Consider the following 20,861-nt stretch of genomic DNA (forward strand, 5'->3'; position numbering starts at 1 on the left):
ATCTCCCAAATAAGCAAAAAATACTGGTATGGACAGCACTGAAGCCATTTTAAGTCCCATTTTAACATGTTACACAGTTGTCAGTTATTCTTCTGTTATTTAGTTAATACTAAAAAAGGTCTTAGTCTAAGGCTGTGCAAAGTGTCTGCAAGAAGTGTACTGTAGCACTCAAAGTCCCACAGCTGAGTCACTTGAATGTCTCCAAGCTACTTTATAGATAACAGTGTTTCCCAGAATCTCCTCTAAAACATACTCCCAGGATACTCCCAGAGCTTGGATTAAGCAGCCTCAAATTTGTCTTTTATTTTTGCCTGTGACAAGAGAATTTGCCTCTGGCTGTTCATGGAACTTTAAGAATCCACTAGGCTTCTATATGTGGAACAACTATATATTTGGGACTGGAATCTGCTTTTAATATTTAAATAACAGGTTGGGCTTTTTACAGGCATAAATTAAAAAATACGGTGGTTTATTTTTAAAATTTGAAACAATGCCTAATATGAGTTCACTCAGAATCCAGTTTCTTAAAGTGCATATTCTTCCAAGCAGAAACCATGGCTTTGTTAAAATGCAAGTAATATCTACCGCCAATATTATTTTAAAACAATTATTTAAAAAATAGCATATCATGCAGTAGCAAACCAGATTATCTGTTCTTTTATTTTTTTCTTTTAATGGTCATTAAAGACAAAACGTCTAGTAAAAACATAAAGAATTCTCTGACATCTTTTAGCACTCAGCAGATGGAAAGGGATTATTAAAAATGTGACCATTTCCTTATCTCAAACAACAGGCATTTATACTTCTCCCTTCTCATCTTTATTTTTTTATTTATTTTCCCAGGTAGAAGTCTCTTTCATTTTCCTTTCAGAAACTGCATGAGACAATGCAGTACCAACTTCACAAAGATCTGGCAAAAAGAAGTTCACTGATGCTTAGTTAAAACTATTGACACAAACAAGTCCATGAAATGCTATGGAATGCCTTAGGATGGCAGAGGGGCTATATCAACACAGCACTGCATCTAAGACTAAAAGCTTTGGTGTTCTCATTTATATACACCACAATAAAACTCTCTCTTCAGCTGCTTCTCATTCAGTGAGCCTTTAAATTATTATTTCAAATAGTGAGAATACACAGGCATCTACAGTAGCCTTTAGATTGTCACTCAGAATGAAATATCTAGAGCATTATGCTGGTGTATTAAGTGTAGGAACTATGCCTTCAAACCACCTCTAAATTCTTGAATATAAACACAGAATTTCTCACCCATTCCATTCCTTTTCTGCTCTCTGGTGTTGTGCTGAAAGGTTTACACACTTGAAAGAATGGAAATAATAATAAGCTAGAATACCTCCCAATTTCCTGATAGAAATGATCTGAGGAACCTGAGTTGTCTTAGAAAAACTGAGAATGGATACAAGAAAGAAAAAGGAGGGAACGTGTTGGAAGACAATTTTCTCTCTTGGATGACAGAATCGGCACCAAGCAATTGAGACGACCAAAGAAAAACTAGCAACATTTAGGCAATCATTCAGCCAGAAGATACATTGCTTTCATGTCATCTAGGTATTTAAGACATGGAGAGTAGGAAATTTTTAAAAATTAAAACAGCAGAAAGTGCTCAATGAAGACAGGTAACTCCAAGAAACTACTTTCACATCAAAGACCTTAAATGCAAGCAGTCTATAAAAGTTTACAGCACACACCATTATTTACAGCATAATCAGTTTTTAACTGATTTCTGTTGAACCATATGTGAAGATCAGTGGTCCACAGCACTGAATTTTATCTTCAATCAACTCTATTAGTCATAACACTACAAGATGATAAAATACTTAATTTGCAGTCTGTAAAAAACCACAGATTAAGCAGATGAAACATGGGACACCCAGCTTTTCCCAAACAAATTGCAGATAAGGGCATATGATCTTTACTGGTTCAACAAAAAATGCATGAGGAGGACAAATATACATAAAAAAATAAATGCAATTTGGTCAGACTAGATCCAATCTCTGCAGCTGTACAACTTCTAAAGTGTTTAATGTCCTCTGATGTGCACAATAATCCCAGGTAAGAGGGGAATTGATTTACATTGCTTTCACAGCGTTAAATGCTCTAATTATTAAATAGCCCTCAACATATGGCAAGGAATTAAGGAATGTAAATCAGGAGCCATGTGCTACACAGTAATCACATAAATGGTTCCCAAATAGCAACACTACTTCTGGAAGGTTAGCAGAATCATACTTTCCTGATTTACACACAATTTCTGCAAACCAGTGGTGAAATACTCTGTATGATAAAGGAAAGTATTAAAATGGTAGAAGTGGTAAACAAAATTTCCTTTAGCTTCTGATTAATTTCATTAGAGCATTAACATGGAAAAAGCAGATATAAAAATGTGTTTAAAGATTAATCTTGGCATATTAAAGTGTTTGATTCTTATAATTAAAATGTATTAGACTTTTGACAGTATTAATTCAAAATCTTCTGCTGAGGCTTTAATTTAGCAGTTTGGTGAATAGTACAGCAACACATCCTCTATAGCTGTTTCTTGAGATAGATGACTCATTGTTGAACAACGCTAATATCAGAAATTAAAATGCATGCATATACCATAACGCTAGAATTTCTTACCTGTTCTACTTTGAAGTTTCCAAAGGATATTTGAAAAAACTTTCATACAGGTGTTTAAATCTGCCAGTTGTTAAAAGTGGCCAATGGTTAGTATGACAATTTTGTCTCCCTCCCTCACTTGTCATCTCTTTTGTTCTGCCCCTTCCCATGCTTCTTGTTCACAGCGGTTTTTCACCTTGCCTTGTATTACCCTAATGCTAGGTTGTTGAAAAACGGCTTTTTTTTCTACGTCACATATGTTATTTGGAGTATTTAGAAGCTACTGTCAGATATTAATTGTAGCCACTAATACTGACAATTAAAACAGACCAAAATATTGTAAAAAAAAAAGCATGTGCTGTTTTACTATACAGACAATGACCATGTCCTTCTGCATGACCCTTTCTGATGAAATACCTCTCTCTCTCTCCACACTATTAATTCTAAAAATTGGATACACTAGGTTGTGCATTGAAAAGGTTATTCTTAAAGACAGTCACGAAATAGTGGCATTGCAAGAAAACATAACAGGAATTCGTAGACAGGAGCACTGCCAGAAGCAACAGATCTGTCTCAGACCCATCAACAACAGCAGAGAACTGTGCTGGCACAAAAGGAAGGCCATGCAGTCTGTGGGTAAAGGACAATATTTGCTTTCTACCTACCCAGGAGTCTGCCTTCACATCATTTCAACATCCTCCATCCAGTCTCATTGGATAAGAAATCTTTCAGGCAGCTGGATATCAGCACCTGTACCTGGGAGGAGGGTAGGGCAAGACTGGGTTTCCAACCACAAAAAAAAAAAGTACACGGTTGCATCTACAGGGCACGTCTCACCTGGACTTGGGTAACAATATACTTAGATGGAATTAAATCAATTCATCGAATTTTGGTCAAAAAAGACAGTTGGGCATTTTTTTATAAAAATGGACAAAATAGGTATTTAGAAAAGAAAAAGGCAATATAAAAACAAGAATGAGACAGGAGGGACTTTGGAAGGTGTCTTGGGGCTCTGCAGAAGGGTAGTGATTAGAGGTTCCTGGGTACTTCCTGAGGAGGTGCTGACCTCTAGAACACACAGTATTGTGCAGCTTTTCAGTTCCCTGTACAGTGCTGAAGTAAACTGAGAAGGACTCAATGAAATACTGTTTTTTCACAGATTTAATTCTTTTCAGGGCTTCAGCATAAGGTGATATTAGGAAAAATGTGGCAAAGAACGTAAACAAGGATATTTCCTCTTCATTTTTGCAGATCCAGACTACCCAAAATCTTATAATTTTCAATGGGGTCTTTATGAATAATAAATAAGCTCAAGAGCTGTACAACACTGTGCATCCTGCTGCTCTGAAGCAATTTAAACCTTTCATTTACACAGACTTTTTCCTTCAGCTATATCCTCAGGATCTAACATACTAAACTTTTTTTTTTTTCCTTTTCCAAGTAAGATGGAAAGCTGCAGCCATTATTTCAATGTCTTGCTGGCTGTTAGTTAAAGAATCTTAGAACAACTGAGTTTAAAAAGAACCTTTGAAAGGTCCAAAGCAGAGCAATCTCTGAAGATACAGCAAGGTGCCCAGATCATATTCTGCCAAATTGTGAGTATCTCCACAAAGATGGAAACTCCACCACAACTCTGAGCAGCCATTATCTCTGCAACTGTTGAAAATCATCAGCATGTTAGTTTGCCTAGCAAAGCTAAGGAGAGAAGGAAATAATTTTTCTTCATTTTTTTTATCCTTTTAGATTATGTCTCAGAAAGACAGTATTGTTACACTGTTTTGCCACAATCAGGCCTTGAATGCAGTAGAAGCCTTTTGTGCTATGCTGAATAAATGTCTTGTGCCAGTTTTTTTCTTTATGGGTGCTAAAATACAGAAAATATATTTAAATGTGTATTTGCCATTAGAGGGCTCAAGAACAAAGGTTACAAAAACCCCACCTTTTTCTACACAAAGAAGCTGAAGGAGTTATCCATGTCCATTTAATCCCAAATTTTTAGTTTTCATTGAAAATAAAATGTCAAAATTAGGCAATTAATTGTCTTGAAAGTTATGCATGACTACTTGCCTTAATATTGGTTGTTGTCACACAAGCAGAAATCAACATTATTAAACAGTGATGCTAGTCATATCAAAGTATGATGTAATTGCCATTTTTCCTTAAATCAAACATATTCTTAAGGTCCATTTTTCCACCTTTGTGAAGGGCAGTGTATTCTGTATATTGTCTGCAAAATTGTCTGCATCCTATACATCTAAACCGAAAATGTCAAAGGCCATCAATGCTTTATTCTAAACTGGTTTAATAGCTCTTCACCAAAATTCTCACAATATCTTCAGGTGATTATATAACTGAATAAGAGATTTCTATAGCTTCCTTCTTATATTTTTAATTAGCACTCTTTTTTTGGTGTATCTTGTTTAAGAAAATATTTGAAATGTACTTTCTGTGTTTCCTATAAAAAGAATATACAAAACTGAATACTCCATGGATGCATCACAACAGTAAACATTAAAGGATTTCCCTGACATTCTTTATAAATACACCTTTTAGTGTAACCCAGAATACTGTTAATTTTGTATTACAAAACCCTGTAATTTTTACATATTGACTAATATTTTTTTCATTGTAAGCAACATATACATTAACTACTACATTTTAAGTTCATATTTTGCTTGGTTAAAATCCCCTAGTAAAAATCCATGAAATCCATTAAAATCCCCAAAGTTATCCTGGATGAATTTCTAATGCACTTAAATATTTCTGAAAATGTTTTAGATTATTTAAATAATAATTATATTTTCAATTCAGGTAGCTTTATGCAAATTGTATCATTACACAAGGGTAATAAAAACTTTGGAACTATGATATTGCATTCCTTTGGTACTTAGCTATTTAAACTAGTCAGTCTGAATGAGTAGTTGTGTATTTCAGATAGAAAAAACTTCACTGCAAGATTTAACATGATAAAAAGCCTTAGTGGAAAGCAATCAACAGTAGAATACCTTGGATATCAGCAAGACCACTGCTTCTCAGTCATTTCCTAAATAACCCAGAATAACTGCATCACAGAGAAAAGGTGATGCTTTTGATGTCTTTGTCCATCAAATCTGACTGAAAAACTTAACCACCCCCTCAGTCTGGTTTACAATGAGCACCAGTGAGCTACACAGAAATCTGCAGTACCTGCTTTCGTGGCTTCCTTGCAGATGAGACAAAAGTGAGCAAAGCTCTAATTCAGCCTTGGTGTCGTCAGCAGTAATTATAGCATTAGAAGCAAATGCCGATGCTTTGCCAGGAGAGGAAAAAAAAAGTACCAAACACACACATTCAGTGAACTGGGAGAGCCTCCCAGACTAGCTCCTCTATAGGCATATATAACTGCTGTAAAGTACCTACATTTCTGTAAACTCATCTGAGGCAGAGCATTTGACTTTTTGGAATGGTGCTGTGCAGGCCTGGGAGTTGAGCTCAATGATCCTTGTGGGTCCCTTCCAACTCAGATTATTTTGTGATTCTGCAATTTTTTTGCTTTGCATCACGCAACACTTTCCCCAGTTGCACTACTCTGCACAGTTGTAGCATTAATTTTATTTTTATGTCCTCACTGTTCATTTATTCACAGACTTTCCATAAATAAATAACCAAATAAACTCTGTCTAGCTACTCAGCCCCTATCTATACTAAACAAATTTTCTGGTTTGTTCTTAGTATCAAAGAGGTTTCTGTGGGTTTTTATCCTTCCACTTTCCTAATGAAACATTCCCTGGAATGCTTATAGCTACTGAGTTAGTTCTGTTCTTGAATTTTAGCACTGTCTGCATGCCCTGGATAAGTTATGAATGAGATTTTCATATCCTCCTCTCTATTGCTTTTCCATTTTTCAGAAGGAATGCTTTTTGCCAATATACATTATGCACAGCTCTAACATAAATTAACCTGAGTTTCTCGCTGACTCCTCTGAAAGCCCAATTAAGGCCAGATTCCATGTAGCCCTTCCAGGTATGCCCAGAAGAGGAGCATACAGTAGTTTACTCCTTTGTGTCCCAGCACAGCTACAAAGATACTGATGTTTTAGAAGATGCAAGTGCTGCTCTGAATTGCTCTGCACTAGCACTGGCAAAGAGATATTACCATTTCCAAAAGATGAACCTGGAGCAAAGAAAGGTTAAGGAAGCAAACAGAACTGAGATGGGGAACTGCACTTTTTTCCTTTAAAAACAGTAGTGAAAGCTTTCTAGTAGTGTTTTACAGAAAAAAATAGTCAAAGAATCTTCCTTTATGATACTCTGAATTTGCATTAAGTATATTTGGGGCTGACAAACACTGCTAGGTTTGGCTAGGGGACTAGCCAAGCTAGGGTCCCCCAGCTAGAGACTGCTATAGCTACAAACTCTTCTAAAGCCCATTAAAAAACTCTGACTCACAGCAATGTATAAATACAGTGCCCTAAATTCAACGTGTTTCACATTATCAGCATATGACCATGGCTGTGTTTCCTGGCAACGAAAACCTCCAAGTATTTGATAAACACACACAGACACACATATATATATATATGCATACAGCTCTCCTGATCTGGGTGGGAGACAAAGGTAATCTGTGAAAAAAATGGGTTTCCCTTGTGCTCATATTGGTGAGCACATCACACAACTTTTAACCACCGAGTCTGATATTCTACACCATTACAGTGATTCTATGCAATGAAATATCCAGTGCTCCAAAGATGAAAGATCACATCTGCAAGTGCTGACGCCTCTCTGATAGCAATGGTCAGCAAGAATTCCCCTCCATTGTCTTTGGTTTTCCTGCTCAATTAATTTCCAAAATGTTGGGAAAAAAGAGGATTTGGTTCATCTGTATGGGAAATGCAACACAGATGCTTGCTTAAAGCAATCAGAACATTTGAAAGCAGAGATAGTTCCTTCAAAATGGAATCACAGTGCATTTAATTTTCACCTTCCTACTGTCTTATCTTCCTCTTTTTTTTAACAACCACCATTCAACTCTTTGGTTACAATAAAAATGCCATTCCTGGACCTGATGAGACTGACCAGATTTGCAGAAGGATCCTGACATTTCCACAGATCTTTTCAATGTCAATATGGCACTCAAAACTTTAGATTATGAAGTCCAGTCCTCTGTCCTTGTAACTTCCCTTTCTATTTTGGTGGGTTTTTTTCTCTGACATTTAAGTTTTCTATTAAATTATGTTTTGTAAGTTTCGGAGAGCAGAAAAGAGAGAAGTTCCATAGCTGTTGGAAAGGCCAATTTAAGATGTGAAAAAGTAAAGTAGGCTGAATAACTTAAAGGAGATAGTCAGAATACTGAGGTATCCAGCATGACCGTGTCTGTTCATGGGGCAGAGAAGAGCAGACAGATAATTCAATCACTTCCAGATATTTTGGTTCCTTGCATAGTTTTAGTGCCCATTAATGTGTGGATTTCCTTTTCTACATGCTAATAAAATGACAGAATTTATGAAAAAAATGTTACTCTAAGTGTCTTGCAAATATTACAGCAAATAAAAAGAAAATACCTTCAAGATTTGTAGAAAGTCATAACCAATTAAGGTCTGTATGACTTGCCATTTGCATGGCTATATACAAATTAATGCTAATGGTACAGGAAATTTGTTTTGAAGTCAAACTTGTAATTTATTCTGATTTGACTAAACAGAAATGGCATGGAATGTTTGGGCAAAATAGTTCATTTCAGAGCTGAAAGTGCAGTCAAGAGTGTTCCAGCTGCAATCCTGTGCTTAGCATAAAATGCGTACAGAGAAAAGATTATCTCCCCTTGAATAAGCCCATGCTTATCCATATCTATACAGAAGGTTGGCGTATATATCTAAGTCATATGAGATATCTCTGGCCTCAGTGGATGGTGCAGTGTCATCTTCTCCCTGCCAACACCCATTTTGCAGGTTATTTCATCGTTATAGGGTTCATACATCACTCAAGGATCCCAGCTGGTAGGATAGCCAACAGCTAACAGCCAAAACCTGTTTATGTGACAGTGGTGTACCACCAGTAAAAGTTAAATCTTCCTCAGCAGTCTCTAGAAAATAGTACTCAATTTTGAAGTGCATCAGTAAAGCATGAAGTTACATACTGTTAGTACTCACCCCAAGTCTCTCAGTAAAATGAATTACAAATCTATTCCTTAATTCAAGAACTGCCTCCCAACCAGACATTTACTTAGCTGAATTTAGTATACAGTCTTTCAAGAAGCCTATACATTTCCCTTTTGTTTGTCAATAACCAGATAAAATGCCAGTCAGAACCCAAAACATTTCATTGCTAAAGGAGCCATTTGTTACAATGATCTAAATTTTTGCTGTAAGACATCTCTGAAAATGTCTTTCACAGCAAGTGAAAGTGGGCTGATGAACAGCTCTTGCTTTCAGAGGACTTCAGAAGAATGCATCTCAGACCCTGGACTATTTCTGTTGTAGCATGTTAGGTCAGATTGTGATCCCAGTCATAGTAGTGATATGTGCGCGATAATGCAACCTGCTATGCCAAAGTAAACATTCTACTGGTTTCAAATGAGCTATTTCATATTCATATAACTGGAAGTGAAACATAACTCAGATCAGGTATCTTAATGATGTGTGGCATGATCAGAATGCAGTAATCTCTTGCAAAAACACTTTTAGAAATTCCCAGGGCTTTCTAAGCACGTAGTGTTAAAAAAAGAAGGCTAATTATTTCCACATCTTTCAGACTACAGGTCAATACAGAAAAAGGAATAAACTGCTAGAAAATTCCTGAAATATGAAACTACATAATTACTAAGCACTATGTACAAAATCCTTGTTTGGTATGTTTTCTATCATGAATTATCACAGCTGCCATTTACAAGTGCTCTTTTAAACTGTAAGAACCCATCTATCCACAACTGAAGTATTCTTGAAGATTAAGATTAATGTGTCATGAATCACCACGGTTTAATATGCATGACACAGTTTCATTTCACACATATTCTGCATGGGTTGATTGCCATGTATACCAATATCAAACAGATGTTAATTCTTTAATTTTTTTGCTCTCAGAGTATGTTTTAATTATCTATGAGGCTTCATAAAGAAAAAGAGGGAGGTTATTTTGAAGCAAATGTAATGAAAAATATAAAAGAAAAATCCATTAGATTTTTTCTTTATTTCATGTTCTCAACAATATAATTTCATTATTAAAAAAACCTTGATATGCAAAGGAACTGCAGACTGTTCTCATTAAATGGCTTATTCCTTGTAAGCAAGAAAACTTTGAATATTTTTCTAATAAAATGCATGATTTTAAAAGCCCTGCCTATTCAACATGAGCTTGGTGACATGAAATGTTTCTGCAAGTCATTGTATGTTTCTACTATGCCTAAATTCTTAAATTTGAGTATTTTGCAAAGAAATCAAAACTCCTTGTAAAACATGACTATATAAATTCCCGCATCAACAGTGCTATAGGTCCCATGTATAATCCAAATTAAAAAGCCTTTGAATATAAAATATTTCACAAGCCTCCACTGTACAGAGGCCAGAAATGGAAATCAAAAGACATCCCAGGTTAAAAGCAATGTATAATGAGAAAGTTGTTATAGTCAGCGTCAGCTCCCACTTTCTGCTGTGTCAGATGCAAGCCACAATTCTCCAGGACCAGAACAGCAACAGAGCCACAGGTCAGGATGGAATAGTATTGGATAAAAACTCTCAGCTATAACTAATGCCTTATTTGATCAGAGTTTTTATTGTAATTTTTATTGTTATTGGAAGCTGGGGCATGTCTGTAGCTTTGGGCCTGATCTTCCTGTAATCAACAGGAACAGGAATGGCTCCCAAGGATTTTGCACTAGAATTAGTTTCACCAAGCTGAAACAGTCTCCAGGTTGGAAATTACAATCACCAAAACTGTTAAAAATAATAATAATAATAGCCAAAGTGTATATTTGAATAATACATGTCAATATTAGATAGTATAAATACCAATAAACAACAATAGTAGATATTGTCAAAACTAAGATATTTAGCCCCACTCTATGTCATAGAGATTTTTCTGTACACAGTAGTATTCTCAACACCATAAAAATTATTTAAATTTCTTGCTTGTATAATACATACTGACATAGGATGGCATACAGCTTTAATATCAAAATGTGAACTGACATTTTGAAAAATAACAGACAGTCATGGTACAAGAGTGCAGTGACCTCTGTCCTCCAATATTCCCTTTTTCTGTATATTTTTTCCAAATGCCCAAATAAGTGTGAGGTGCCCAGAAACAAAACGCCTATTACCAGTGACACCCTAACTCCAAAGAAGTCAAAATCACAACATTTTCACTGAATTTACTGGGCCAAGGACTGAATCTAAAATGTGGAATTTATACACATCACACAAAACACTTGTGCAGAATTCTGAAAACATACACCTATCGCATTGCAGGGAATTAAGCCTGCATTCCTTGCTCAACCAAAATTCCCTGACTGGAATAACAGCTTTGGATGTTATTTTTGTTCACATTCTGTTTTACTATGTTAAAACACGGGATCTTTTTTTCTTTTTACTTAAGATAAATGTGTGAAAGTACCTTCTTTCCATTCATAGATGTTATCTTCCTCAAACTTCAAATGATTCATCTGGGTGAATGTAGTTATAAATAATTTATCGAGATACATACCAGTTGTTAGGGAAAAAAAAACCCGAAGGAAGAATATCACTGCATAAAATCTGAACATTAAAATTGATTTTTTAAAATCAAACTTTAATTGGTTTTATTACCTCCTAATCCAGGTCTGAGGCGATTATCATAACCATCCAGAAGTCTGTCTAGAATTCTTGTAAAGATGGTGATGTTATTCTTAGCTTCGTCTTCCAGCGAGTCAGCCAGTACTGATCTAAATGGATATTTTACATTTTAGAAGGTGCTAAGTATGTTTTAACATACACTCAACATGCATTTTTTTCAGGCTGGCCTTTACTTGCTGCATTCCAACAGGAAAGTTATATTTAACAGTATGCAAATACACGATTTATATGTAACAAGTTCAGACATTTAAGAGTCAACAGCATACTATTTAAAATATCCAGGAATCATTTTCCAGCAGCCTTTACTTGGCGGCATCATTTCATTACTGTGAGTGCTACTTCAAGCTCCACTGACACCGTTAGTGGAGGCTGTGCTGGTGCAAAACCCTAGAGGAGCTTCCCAGGCTTTGGTGGCATGTCACTCCTGGACCGATAACCCAGGACCCCATGCACAAACCCATCTCCTTCCAGCTCTATCTTATCTGTCCTCACATAGGTACACTCCATCTCTGGATAAATCCTGTGGATTTGCCTCCACCCAATGGTCATGGAATGTACATGACCAGAAGAACTAACATGAGGGAAAACTCCAGCGATCATGCTCAGGGAGTCCTCTGACGCCAGCAGTTGGTGGGAGGGAACACCAGTGCTGACTAGCAAGCTGCAGGATAGCTGTGGACAGCCTTCATCTTTCCAAAACATATTTTGTCATAAAAAGCACTATCTGATATTCCATCAGATGCAGACAAACCTTATAAAGATTGGATGGAAAAAGGAATCATAAATGAAATGTCAAGAAGAATCTCTAGATCACCGATTGTTTCAAACTTCCCCAATAAAGAAAGAGACATTGCAGCCTTTATGGATCAAATCTCTGTGGAACACGCTGGGGGCTGGAATATGAACCTGCTGCCCAGCCAGCTGTGGTTCCAGAATCCCCGGAACTTGGACACCCAGACCAAAAGGGTTTGTGCCAGGGAAAACCTGACACGAAGAAAGCTTACACATGCAAATGTTACCGTGCCAACAATTTTAGGCACTATGCATGTGACATACGTGAGCCCATCAGTCTTATCTACATGAAACCAGCATATTGGTATCAAGGAAATAAAGCATCATATGCTACACACATTACCATTCACACCTTTTCAGCTACCTAAATTTTTAACCCTAAATGCTTGAGCATTAATCATCTTGAAATGATGGCATTCTGAATGCCATAATAGCAAGCATGTTTTCTTCCTCCTCCTGCAAGCCAAAAGTAGGTTTGGGTGATATTTTCTCTAAAGTAAGCTATAAAATGATTAAAGACAAGGCTGTATGTTGGTCCCCAGTTCAATAGCATAAAGAAGTATTTAAATGTAAATCATTGCAGTCTGTGCTTTCCATTATATAAACCATAGAATCGACCCAAATCGGGTAACTTATAAAGAACCCATGAAAATGTCATGTGTGATTTTACTCATGTGTCAGTTTTTTCTTAGTTGCAATTACTGGATGGTTCCTTTTCAGTTCCTAAAATGTATCTTTGTACTCATGGATTACCAGAGTACATCTTTGCCATTTTTCAGCTTCTTGTTGAGATAGAACAGTTTTTGAACTCAAGATTCCACTAAAAAAAATTAGATCAATACAATTACATCAAATTAGGGTCAAATCCTCAAACTTTACTCAGGCATAAAGTCTTTAATAACGCATATAGTCTCTCTGACGTCAGTAAGATTACTCATTTGAGTAGGGTTTGCAGAATCTGGCCCACTGTGACTCAACTAATACTGCACCATAGTTAGGTATAAAGTGAAACAGAAAATATAGTTTCAGAAAATATTTTGTTCTCTAGGAAACAAGCTAAAATATTGAAAACTTGTTAAATCATAAGAAACTTGCATTATACAGCATACAATCTTTACCATATTAGGACAAGACCTACTGCAGCCAGAACTAAAGCAAGTAAATCAGTTACAAACTACAATTAATTACGTATTTAGGGCCTGTGAGCAACACAAAAGTATAATGTAATAAAAATTACTTACTCTTATGCTGTCACTTTAGAAATTGAGAACTCTAAACAATATAAGAAAAGTTGATTATTAAATGATGCTATTGTTTTATTATATGTGATTGTGAAGTTGTATGCTATCTCCACCTAGAGGTTTAAAGCTTAAGCATCATTTTGAATTCTATTATGTTTGACCAAAAAAAAAAAAATCAAGGGAAAAAAGGCATGCCCATATTAATAAATATATGAGCATTATTTTAAAGACAGTGATTTGCAGTGTGACCTCATGATAATTTGCTTCTCCATTTTGTATGGTACAGAATCACAGTGATTCAGTAACTCAAATCTTTAAGATCCAAAAAGGTATTTAAAGAAATTGTTATTTTAATGGTGAAATAAAGAATCAATTCACAAACCATTTAAGGAAAAGAGACCAGGCTTTTATGGTCCCTAAACTACATTCTACTGCATTTGCTCTCGAAACTATGTAATACAGCATTCAAACAGCTAAGAAAGATTTTTTTTTATTATTACGTTACTACATACTATACTTTTATAACCTCTCACACAAGCTTACCCTTAGCAGATTGTAACATACATGTTCGCAATGAACGACGAAACTAAATGTCCTCTCACCTTGTTGGTAGCCACACCAATAAAACGAGAAGAACCAACTGCATCTCGGAGAGTGCCAGCTTCCTCTTCATCGCTGCCCTTCGCAAAACCTAACGGTGCAAGAAAAACACAAACCCACTCTCAGCCACAGTCAGTCTCCGCCAAGCAGTGCTTTCAACTTAACCCGAGGAAAATATGTCACTTCACTGGAGAAAGGAAACCACTGGATTTCCGCAGCACTTTTCAGTACTAGCAACTTATTGTATCTCCATCTTTCCCAACGATCCTGCTCTGTGCAAGGAGGCAACGTATGATCAGAAGTGGCATGTGAGCCGGCGCATCAGATGCTTTCCTGTTCCGTGATGTGAAAGCCCCGAGACGAAAAGGAACAAAAAATAAAAAGCGTACGTATGGGAGGATGGGGGTTTAACCACCCCTCGCCTCACTACGGCACACCGCAGCCGGGGGGCGGGAGGCAGAGTCATGCCATTCGCCGGGGCTCGGTGCGGGGACCGCGGGCGAGCCGCCCCTCGTCGCCGCCGAGCGCCCGGCACGTTTGACAGCCGCTCGGCAAAGCACCGGCGGCCGCCGCCGGGGGACGGAGGGGGGCGCGGGCAGCCCCCGCAGGGCGACAAGTTGCGGAGCGCAGCAGAGCCCCCGACAGGGGCAGGCGCCGTCCGCCCCGCGCCGCCCGCAGCAGCTGGGGACCCCCGGGGACCCTACCTGGGAGCGGCGGGCGGGCGGCCGAGGCGGGGAGGGAGGGGAGGCGGGCGCCGCCGGCGAGCGGGGCAGGCGGCACCGAGCGCGGCGGGCAACGAGCGCGGCCGGGACCGAGCGCCTGGCGGGCGCGCGCGCGCGTGCCTGCGCGCGCCGGGGCGCGGGCCCGCGCCGCGGCACGCGCCGGGCACAGGGGCCGCGGCGTCCCCGGCCCCGGCCCGGGGCGGCGTCCGCGGCCTCGCAGCCCGGAGCGGGCGGGCGCGGCAGCGTCGCCGGTGCGCGAACGAGAAACGGGGCGAAAAGCGCTCCCCGGACCGGTACAACACATTTTCCGTGGCCCTCCCTCCTCAGCCTCTCGATGGCCTCCGGTCGAGTGTGCGTTTGCGGGGGCACAGCCCCAGCAGCCGCGCCGCGCTGCCCCGGACTGCGGCGGGAGCGGGGAGCCGCCAGCCCCGCTCCCACCGCGCTCCCCGGCTGCCTCATTAACATTCCCTTCCCCACTTGCCCATTGGCACAGTCTAATTGGCATGCAGAGAGAAGAAAAGTCTATCATTTAACGTGAGCTCAGGATGCAGGCAGACAAGGAAACAAACCTCGCTTGTATTTTTTTCTTTTTTCCCCCTCAAATCGCGTTACTTTGCGGTGTATTCTCTTTTAAAGCACGTTGCCCTCCTTTCGTATATGCAGTCCTTCTCTGGTAGTAGCTGGAGCGCGGCTGGGATTCATTCCCATTGATTTCAGGTTTTCCAGTACAAGTAGAACAGGACAGGCTTGATAATTAAAGATAAGGGTTTATATTTAGTGTACCCTCCTTTTGCATTGTTAACTCGGAAAAAATTAAATAACGCTGGCAATAATATTTCAGCTTTTTCTCTTGTTTTAAAACCAATCCTCATTTATCTCCTTTCCTTTCAATCTCTTAACTGCCCAAATCACCATCTCAATTATCCTCTCTTAATGTCACTGTCCCGCTTATGGTGTTTAACTGAAATTATTCTGATGAAGTTCGGTCCTGAATCAATACCAGTTCCAAAATGAACATGTGAAATAGGATGCACAGACATGAAAGGGAATGGGGAGGGGAAGGGGGGCGGAGGAGGGAGGGGAGGGAAGTAGGAGGGAAGGAGAAAGAAGTAGGGAAAAAAGAAGAAGAAAAAAAAATCTTATGTTACCTATAGAATTGGGGTGTTCCTGCTTCCTAATTGTTGCCGTTTGCAATTGGAGGTGTCCTTGTTTCTTTCTCCTTTAGTGGTTTAATGACTCCACAGTAGAGGCTGAGAAACAAACGAAGGAAGAAAAACACTTGGGCTATCAAATCAATTTGTTCCTTCCAGCTTGGAGATATTTTGTAACCTGGAGTAAGACTGAGAAGAGAGAAGGCATAAGCTGAATGGTTTTCTTTTAGAATAACCAGTAAAATGACAGCCCAAACTGTGGAAAATGACAAAGATAAGGACACAAGAGCAGAAACTGAAATCTGAAAAACACTCTTTCAGCAGCCATCTAACCCTGGCTGTGTCTAAGACACAAGGCCCTCATCTTTCCCTGTCCAGATGTGAAAATGTGCTCTGTTCATTGTCAGGTACCTATGGTCGATCTAAAGTCTTCTTTGGATCTGCCTATAAATCCTATGTATTTAACAACTGATACTAGATGCAAAATCAACCCTCACAGTAAAGAAAACTAGTTTTAACTGCTTGTCTTCAGCAATGAAAAAGTGACCTCACAGATATCAAAATGGAGGGGAAAAAAGCATCACTGAAAATGAAGAATCTTCATTATTTATTCTTATATGAAACACATTATGTAATCCAAGCAGAATTATTTAATTTTTTCCACAGATATTCATGGCATTCCTTCTCAAAACACACTTCCAGTATTATTAATACTGGAGCTGTAATCTAATTTTCATATGTAAGTTGCATCAAAAAATAGAAAAACTCATTAAGGAAAGCAGTCACAGTGGCTCCTTGTTGCTATGATAGCATATTGTTATTCTTCAAAGGCCACATGGGGTAGGTATGTATTTATAATGAGCTTGTGTCATAGACTTTCCCAAGAAAAATGTGTTGGGTTTTAGGCTCTAATCACAATTCTTACCTGTGATGTTATTTGATATTTACCATAGCTTCATGCACTGAAGTCATAGTTCAGATCTGAGATTTTAAAATAACTCGTCATACCCATTTCAAACTAGCTAGACAGCCCTGTGAGGCATCCCAAATCACAGGAAAGCTGAGTGCAGGGACAAACTACTGTGGCAACATAAGAAATCAGAGGCAATATAATTGCTAACAGAGGAGTTTTTCTTCTAGGCTCACATCCTTACAACCTGTGCTGCTGGTCAGCTGGACAGTATTTGGGGAGAAAACTGTGGTATTGCTGGGGTGTTATTTTTTTTTTGTTGGGTTACATGCAAGCACAGCTCAAAAATGTTAAATGTGTTGGCTCTAGGTGGTTGGAAAAAGTGTGCTTGAGCCCCCTCAGGTGCACAGTCAGCAAGGACCCTTCTTATCTTCTGCATTATTATTTGTGGTATGGTATTGAATGCTCTCATTCATTATTGAATTTCAATTAACTCCAAGTGATATGTGGCATCCAACACATCACCTGAGTTTGTGAAACTCTCCTGAGTCCTGATGCAAGCACCCTGGAAGGTGGGGAGTCATGACCTTAGTTTGAATAGGACTTGAAATAGTCCATAGAAAGGTATCAAGCCTACAAATTGTTACTTTTGAAGTATAAATAAAATATTTTACTTTAAAGGTTATATTTCTTTTTCACTATATTTGCTGCAATATATAAATAGAATTCAATCCCTATTTTGATATTTTAAAAAATCTTAAAAACAAAGGACCTTACCATCCTATTATCCCTCTTGTCAAGGATCCCAAAACTCTCCACAGGGTGATAAGTGACGTTTCAGAATTCTTTTGGGCGATTGGAATAACTTCCTATGTGAGCACAAATTGAATAGCAGGGTAGGTATGTGACATTTCAGAAGCACTTTTTAGAGTTTAGAGGTAATAGAAACACAGGAGAGGTTAAGCCAAAGCCTAGTCATTATCCAGACTGCAAAACCCTAGATTGAATACTTCCTTTAAAATTGTGCTTATAAGAATCATTTATATGACAGAGTTACACCATCCTTCAGACAAAATAAATTACTCAAAGACAGTACCTCCGATTTGTAGTCACTAGGGAGGTCGCAGTAATCATTTTCTGTCATAGACATAATCAAACAGTGCAAAACAGAACTTAATACATAATTCTGATCTGGGGTACATTCGGCAGTATAGCATTTCCAGAAAAAAATTGGCAGATTGAGGTAATCAGCATTTACTTTATATTGCTTAAGAATAATCCCCATCCTTATATCTAGGCCAGAAGCACTCTGAGCTGTAAGGATATAAACAATAATCACTGGGGTTAAATGAAGTGATGCATATGTGTGAAAACTGAAGTGATATATCAGAAATTTTTGTATGTGGCAAGCAGTGGATTTTTTAGTATAAATTAAGCATTTTATAAATATTTTTATCTCTAAAAAGGCATAAAACATATTTCAATATGATATTAACCTTTTCATAGACTGTTTCATCCTTTCAAAAATTCTATTTATATTAAATAAATAGTTAAATATAAGTTCAAATGTTTGAGATATATATCCAAGACATAATTTCTATGTAATTTTAACAATGTATGTTATCTTATTTCTGTAAATAATGATGAAATAAAATGTTGAGGGGGGGAATTAGCTTTTGACCTAGTCAGTCCCTAGGCTGACTCATCATGCAGGTACATGACTGCTAGTCTGATAAAAAAGGAGAAAGCTGTTTTTTTTCAGGAACCCTATGAAATGATGATGGAAATCAGATATCTATAAAAAGACTCAGGTGTCCAAAACTCCTTTATGCAAAATTGAAGCCCAAATTTCTCAGAGTTGAAATTATTTTGAGATGCACCATCCAACACTAGATGCTAGTATAACAAGGAAGCACGAAAAATATTACAACTTTACGTAACACCCAGCATCGCAAGGGTCTGAGGAACTCTTAGAGTTTCCAACTTGACTGTGTCACAGATTGGGAAGAGTTTCAGTGCTTGTTCAAAAGCTCTAGCTATCATACAGTCTTCCTGACTGAAGAGCAAAAGCAAAGGGCCAGTGCCAGCTTTATTTCAGCTGTGTGTAATCGGCTTTAAGTTGCTTTCCAGTGTGCACTGAAAAGTTCAGCAGAACAGGAAATCTAAATGAGCTTTCCCACCTGAAATACTGATGAATGTTTCTTCTCTCCCAGGATTGTACTTCTCCCAGATTTGAACCTTAAATGCCACATGAGGATTTTTAGTTTTCTCCAAATGCAAAGATATCTACAACAGGGGTGAGCAGAGAGTCTTTGCTATCACAAGTAGTGAAACTTTCATCATCCTTTTAGAGTAGATCTTCCTTGGGGGAGGAAATGTAAGACAAGTGACAGAGGACTATGTAACACATTTATCAGCTGGGACAGGAAAGCTCAGGTAAATAGAACTGGCTAATCACTCTTGGTCTGAGTTGAGAGGAAGGGGAGGTCTGCTTTTATAAAAGCAACACTTTTCTTCATCTGCAAATCCCTGTTTTCTGCATTATACCTGCAGCTAAAAATTAGTTTACAGCAAAATGAGACCTTTACTTGAGTAGACAAGACAGAATGCTGAAAATTAAAATATATGCTAAATTTTTCTAGAAATATAATTATTTTGTGTTATTTTTATAAATACAGTTTGTCCTTCAGCTCTTCACTTAAGTTTTTCTTGGACTCTGAAGATGTTTTTAAGGTAAAGCAACACAGATCTATGATGTTTCATGTTTCAGGTGTCCAGTTTGGGGCAAGTAGAACTTATTTATTAGACAGATAGAAATATACTTAATTTCTAAAAATTAGTGTTACAACATAGAACTACTTTGAGTTTCACTTTGTCTGAATATATTTTAAAGTCCAAAACCAAATCCCTTTGTATTGATACAATGAGGTTGATATTCAGAGAAAATTCTACAAATGTAGGGCAAGTTAAAATCAACCCTTTTTCCAGGAATAGAAAGAAAGACACTAGACTTCAGCCACTTTGTGTGGCCTAAAAAATTGCCATGTGCTGACTTTGCAGCCTGGTAATATGAGAAATTATTTGTCAGTGGTTATCTTTATTTCTGCAAAAGCCTCCTCTCCCCTTGTCACTAGCTGATATTGGCCATCCTAAATAATGTTTGATGCACACAAATTTATCAGTTATCACAGGATCTTCCTAAGCCTCAGGGCCTCAGACAACTTCTTAGAGAATGTGCTTCTGAACGTCTCTTTCTCGTGCCATAATGCAGGCTGTGGGCAGATGACACAATTGAGCAGTGATATTTCTATGTTTAAAACATCTATTTAATTACTTAAATTCTGCTTCTGGGGATTCAGTAACATGAAAGATCAGTTAAAATAAGCAGAAAGCTAAATGGAGCATAGTATGACAAACAAAGGGTTTAAGGAGGGATGAATTTTTCAGACAAACTGGTTCAAAAAGTACTGTCTTTTGTAAATAAGCAGAAGTCACTCCAGAACAAGAAGTACAATACAGATCTTCAGATTGCCTAAAAATTGCCTAAATTGGCAGTTCTGGCAGTGTCAGGTTTTGAGCAGAAAATAATCATGGGGTGTTTATTCCTACTAAGAGCACATTTAAATTTTAAATTTTTTTAAAAATGGATGCTTTTCTAAATTCCTTATTAAAAAACAATCATCCTTTGGCCTTATTTCAGTGCTGCTCAAAAAAATGGCCAGAATTCAGTTAGCAGTCTGTTCAATAACCCCTCCGAGTAAGGAAAGCTTTTGTTGCTGATCCAAGACTACATTATCCTGGGTGGCAAAAAGTTTGCATTTTAAAAATTATTCTGCCTCCCAGGACTTCAAAGAGTTTTCTCCTGTCTTTGACTAATGTTAGCTAAAACACACACAAAGGTGTTCTTCTATCAGTAACAACAAATAATCCAAAGACAGTTTTAACATGAAATGTCTTGCCTAGCTTCAGGAAGAACAACTACAACAAAAAATCACATCGCTACACATCTGAGTTAACACAAAT

The 20,861-nt window shown here is 38.0% G+C and overlaps 1 protein-coding gene across 1 annotated transcript in view; it reads right to left on the bottom strand.

The window, feature by feature from the left end:
• Window positions 1–14,784, bottom strand: part of GABRA2 (gamma-aminobutyric acid type A receptor subunit alpha2) — a 64,896-nt gene extending 50,112 nt beyond the window's left edge. Inside the window, exons 1-3 of the mRNA XM_063401874.1 lie at window positions 14,760–14,784; window positions 14,058–14,146; window positions 11,396–11,511 (exon numbers count right to left, since the gene is read on the bottom strand). Of these exons, the coding sequence (XP_063257944.1) occupies window positions 11,396–11,511; window positions 14,058–14,128 (187 nt within the window). The 5' untranslated portion in view covers window positions 14,129–14,146; window positions 14,760–14,784. The remainder of the gene's footprint in view (window positions 1–11,395; window positions 11,512–14,057; window positions 14,147–14,759) is intronic.
• Between the last annotated feature and the right edge of the window lie 6,077 nt (window positions 14,785–20,861).

This window comes from Prinia subflava, chromosome 7 (assembly GCF_021018805.1).
Source record: "Prinia subflava isolate CZ2003 ecotype Zambia chromosome 7, Cam_Psub_1.2, whole genome shotgun sequence".
Taxonomy (NCBI): domain Eukaryota; kingdom Metazoa; phylum Chordata; class Aves; order Passeriformes; family Cisticolidae; genus Prinia; species Prinia subflava.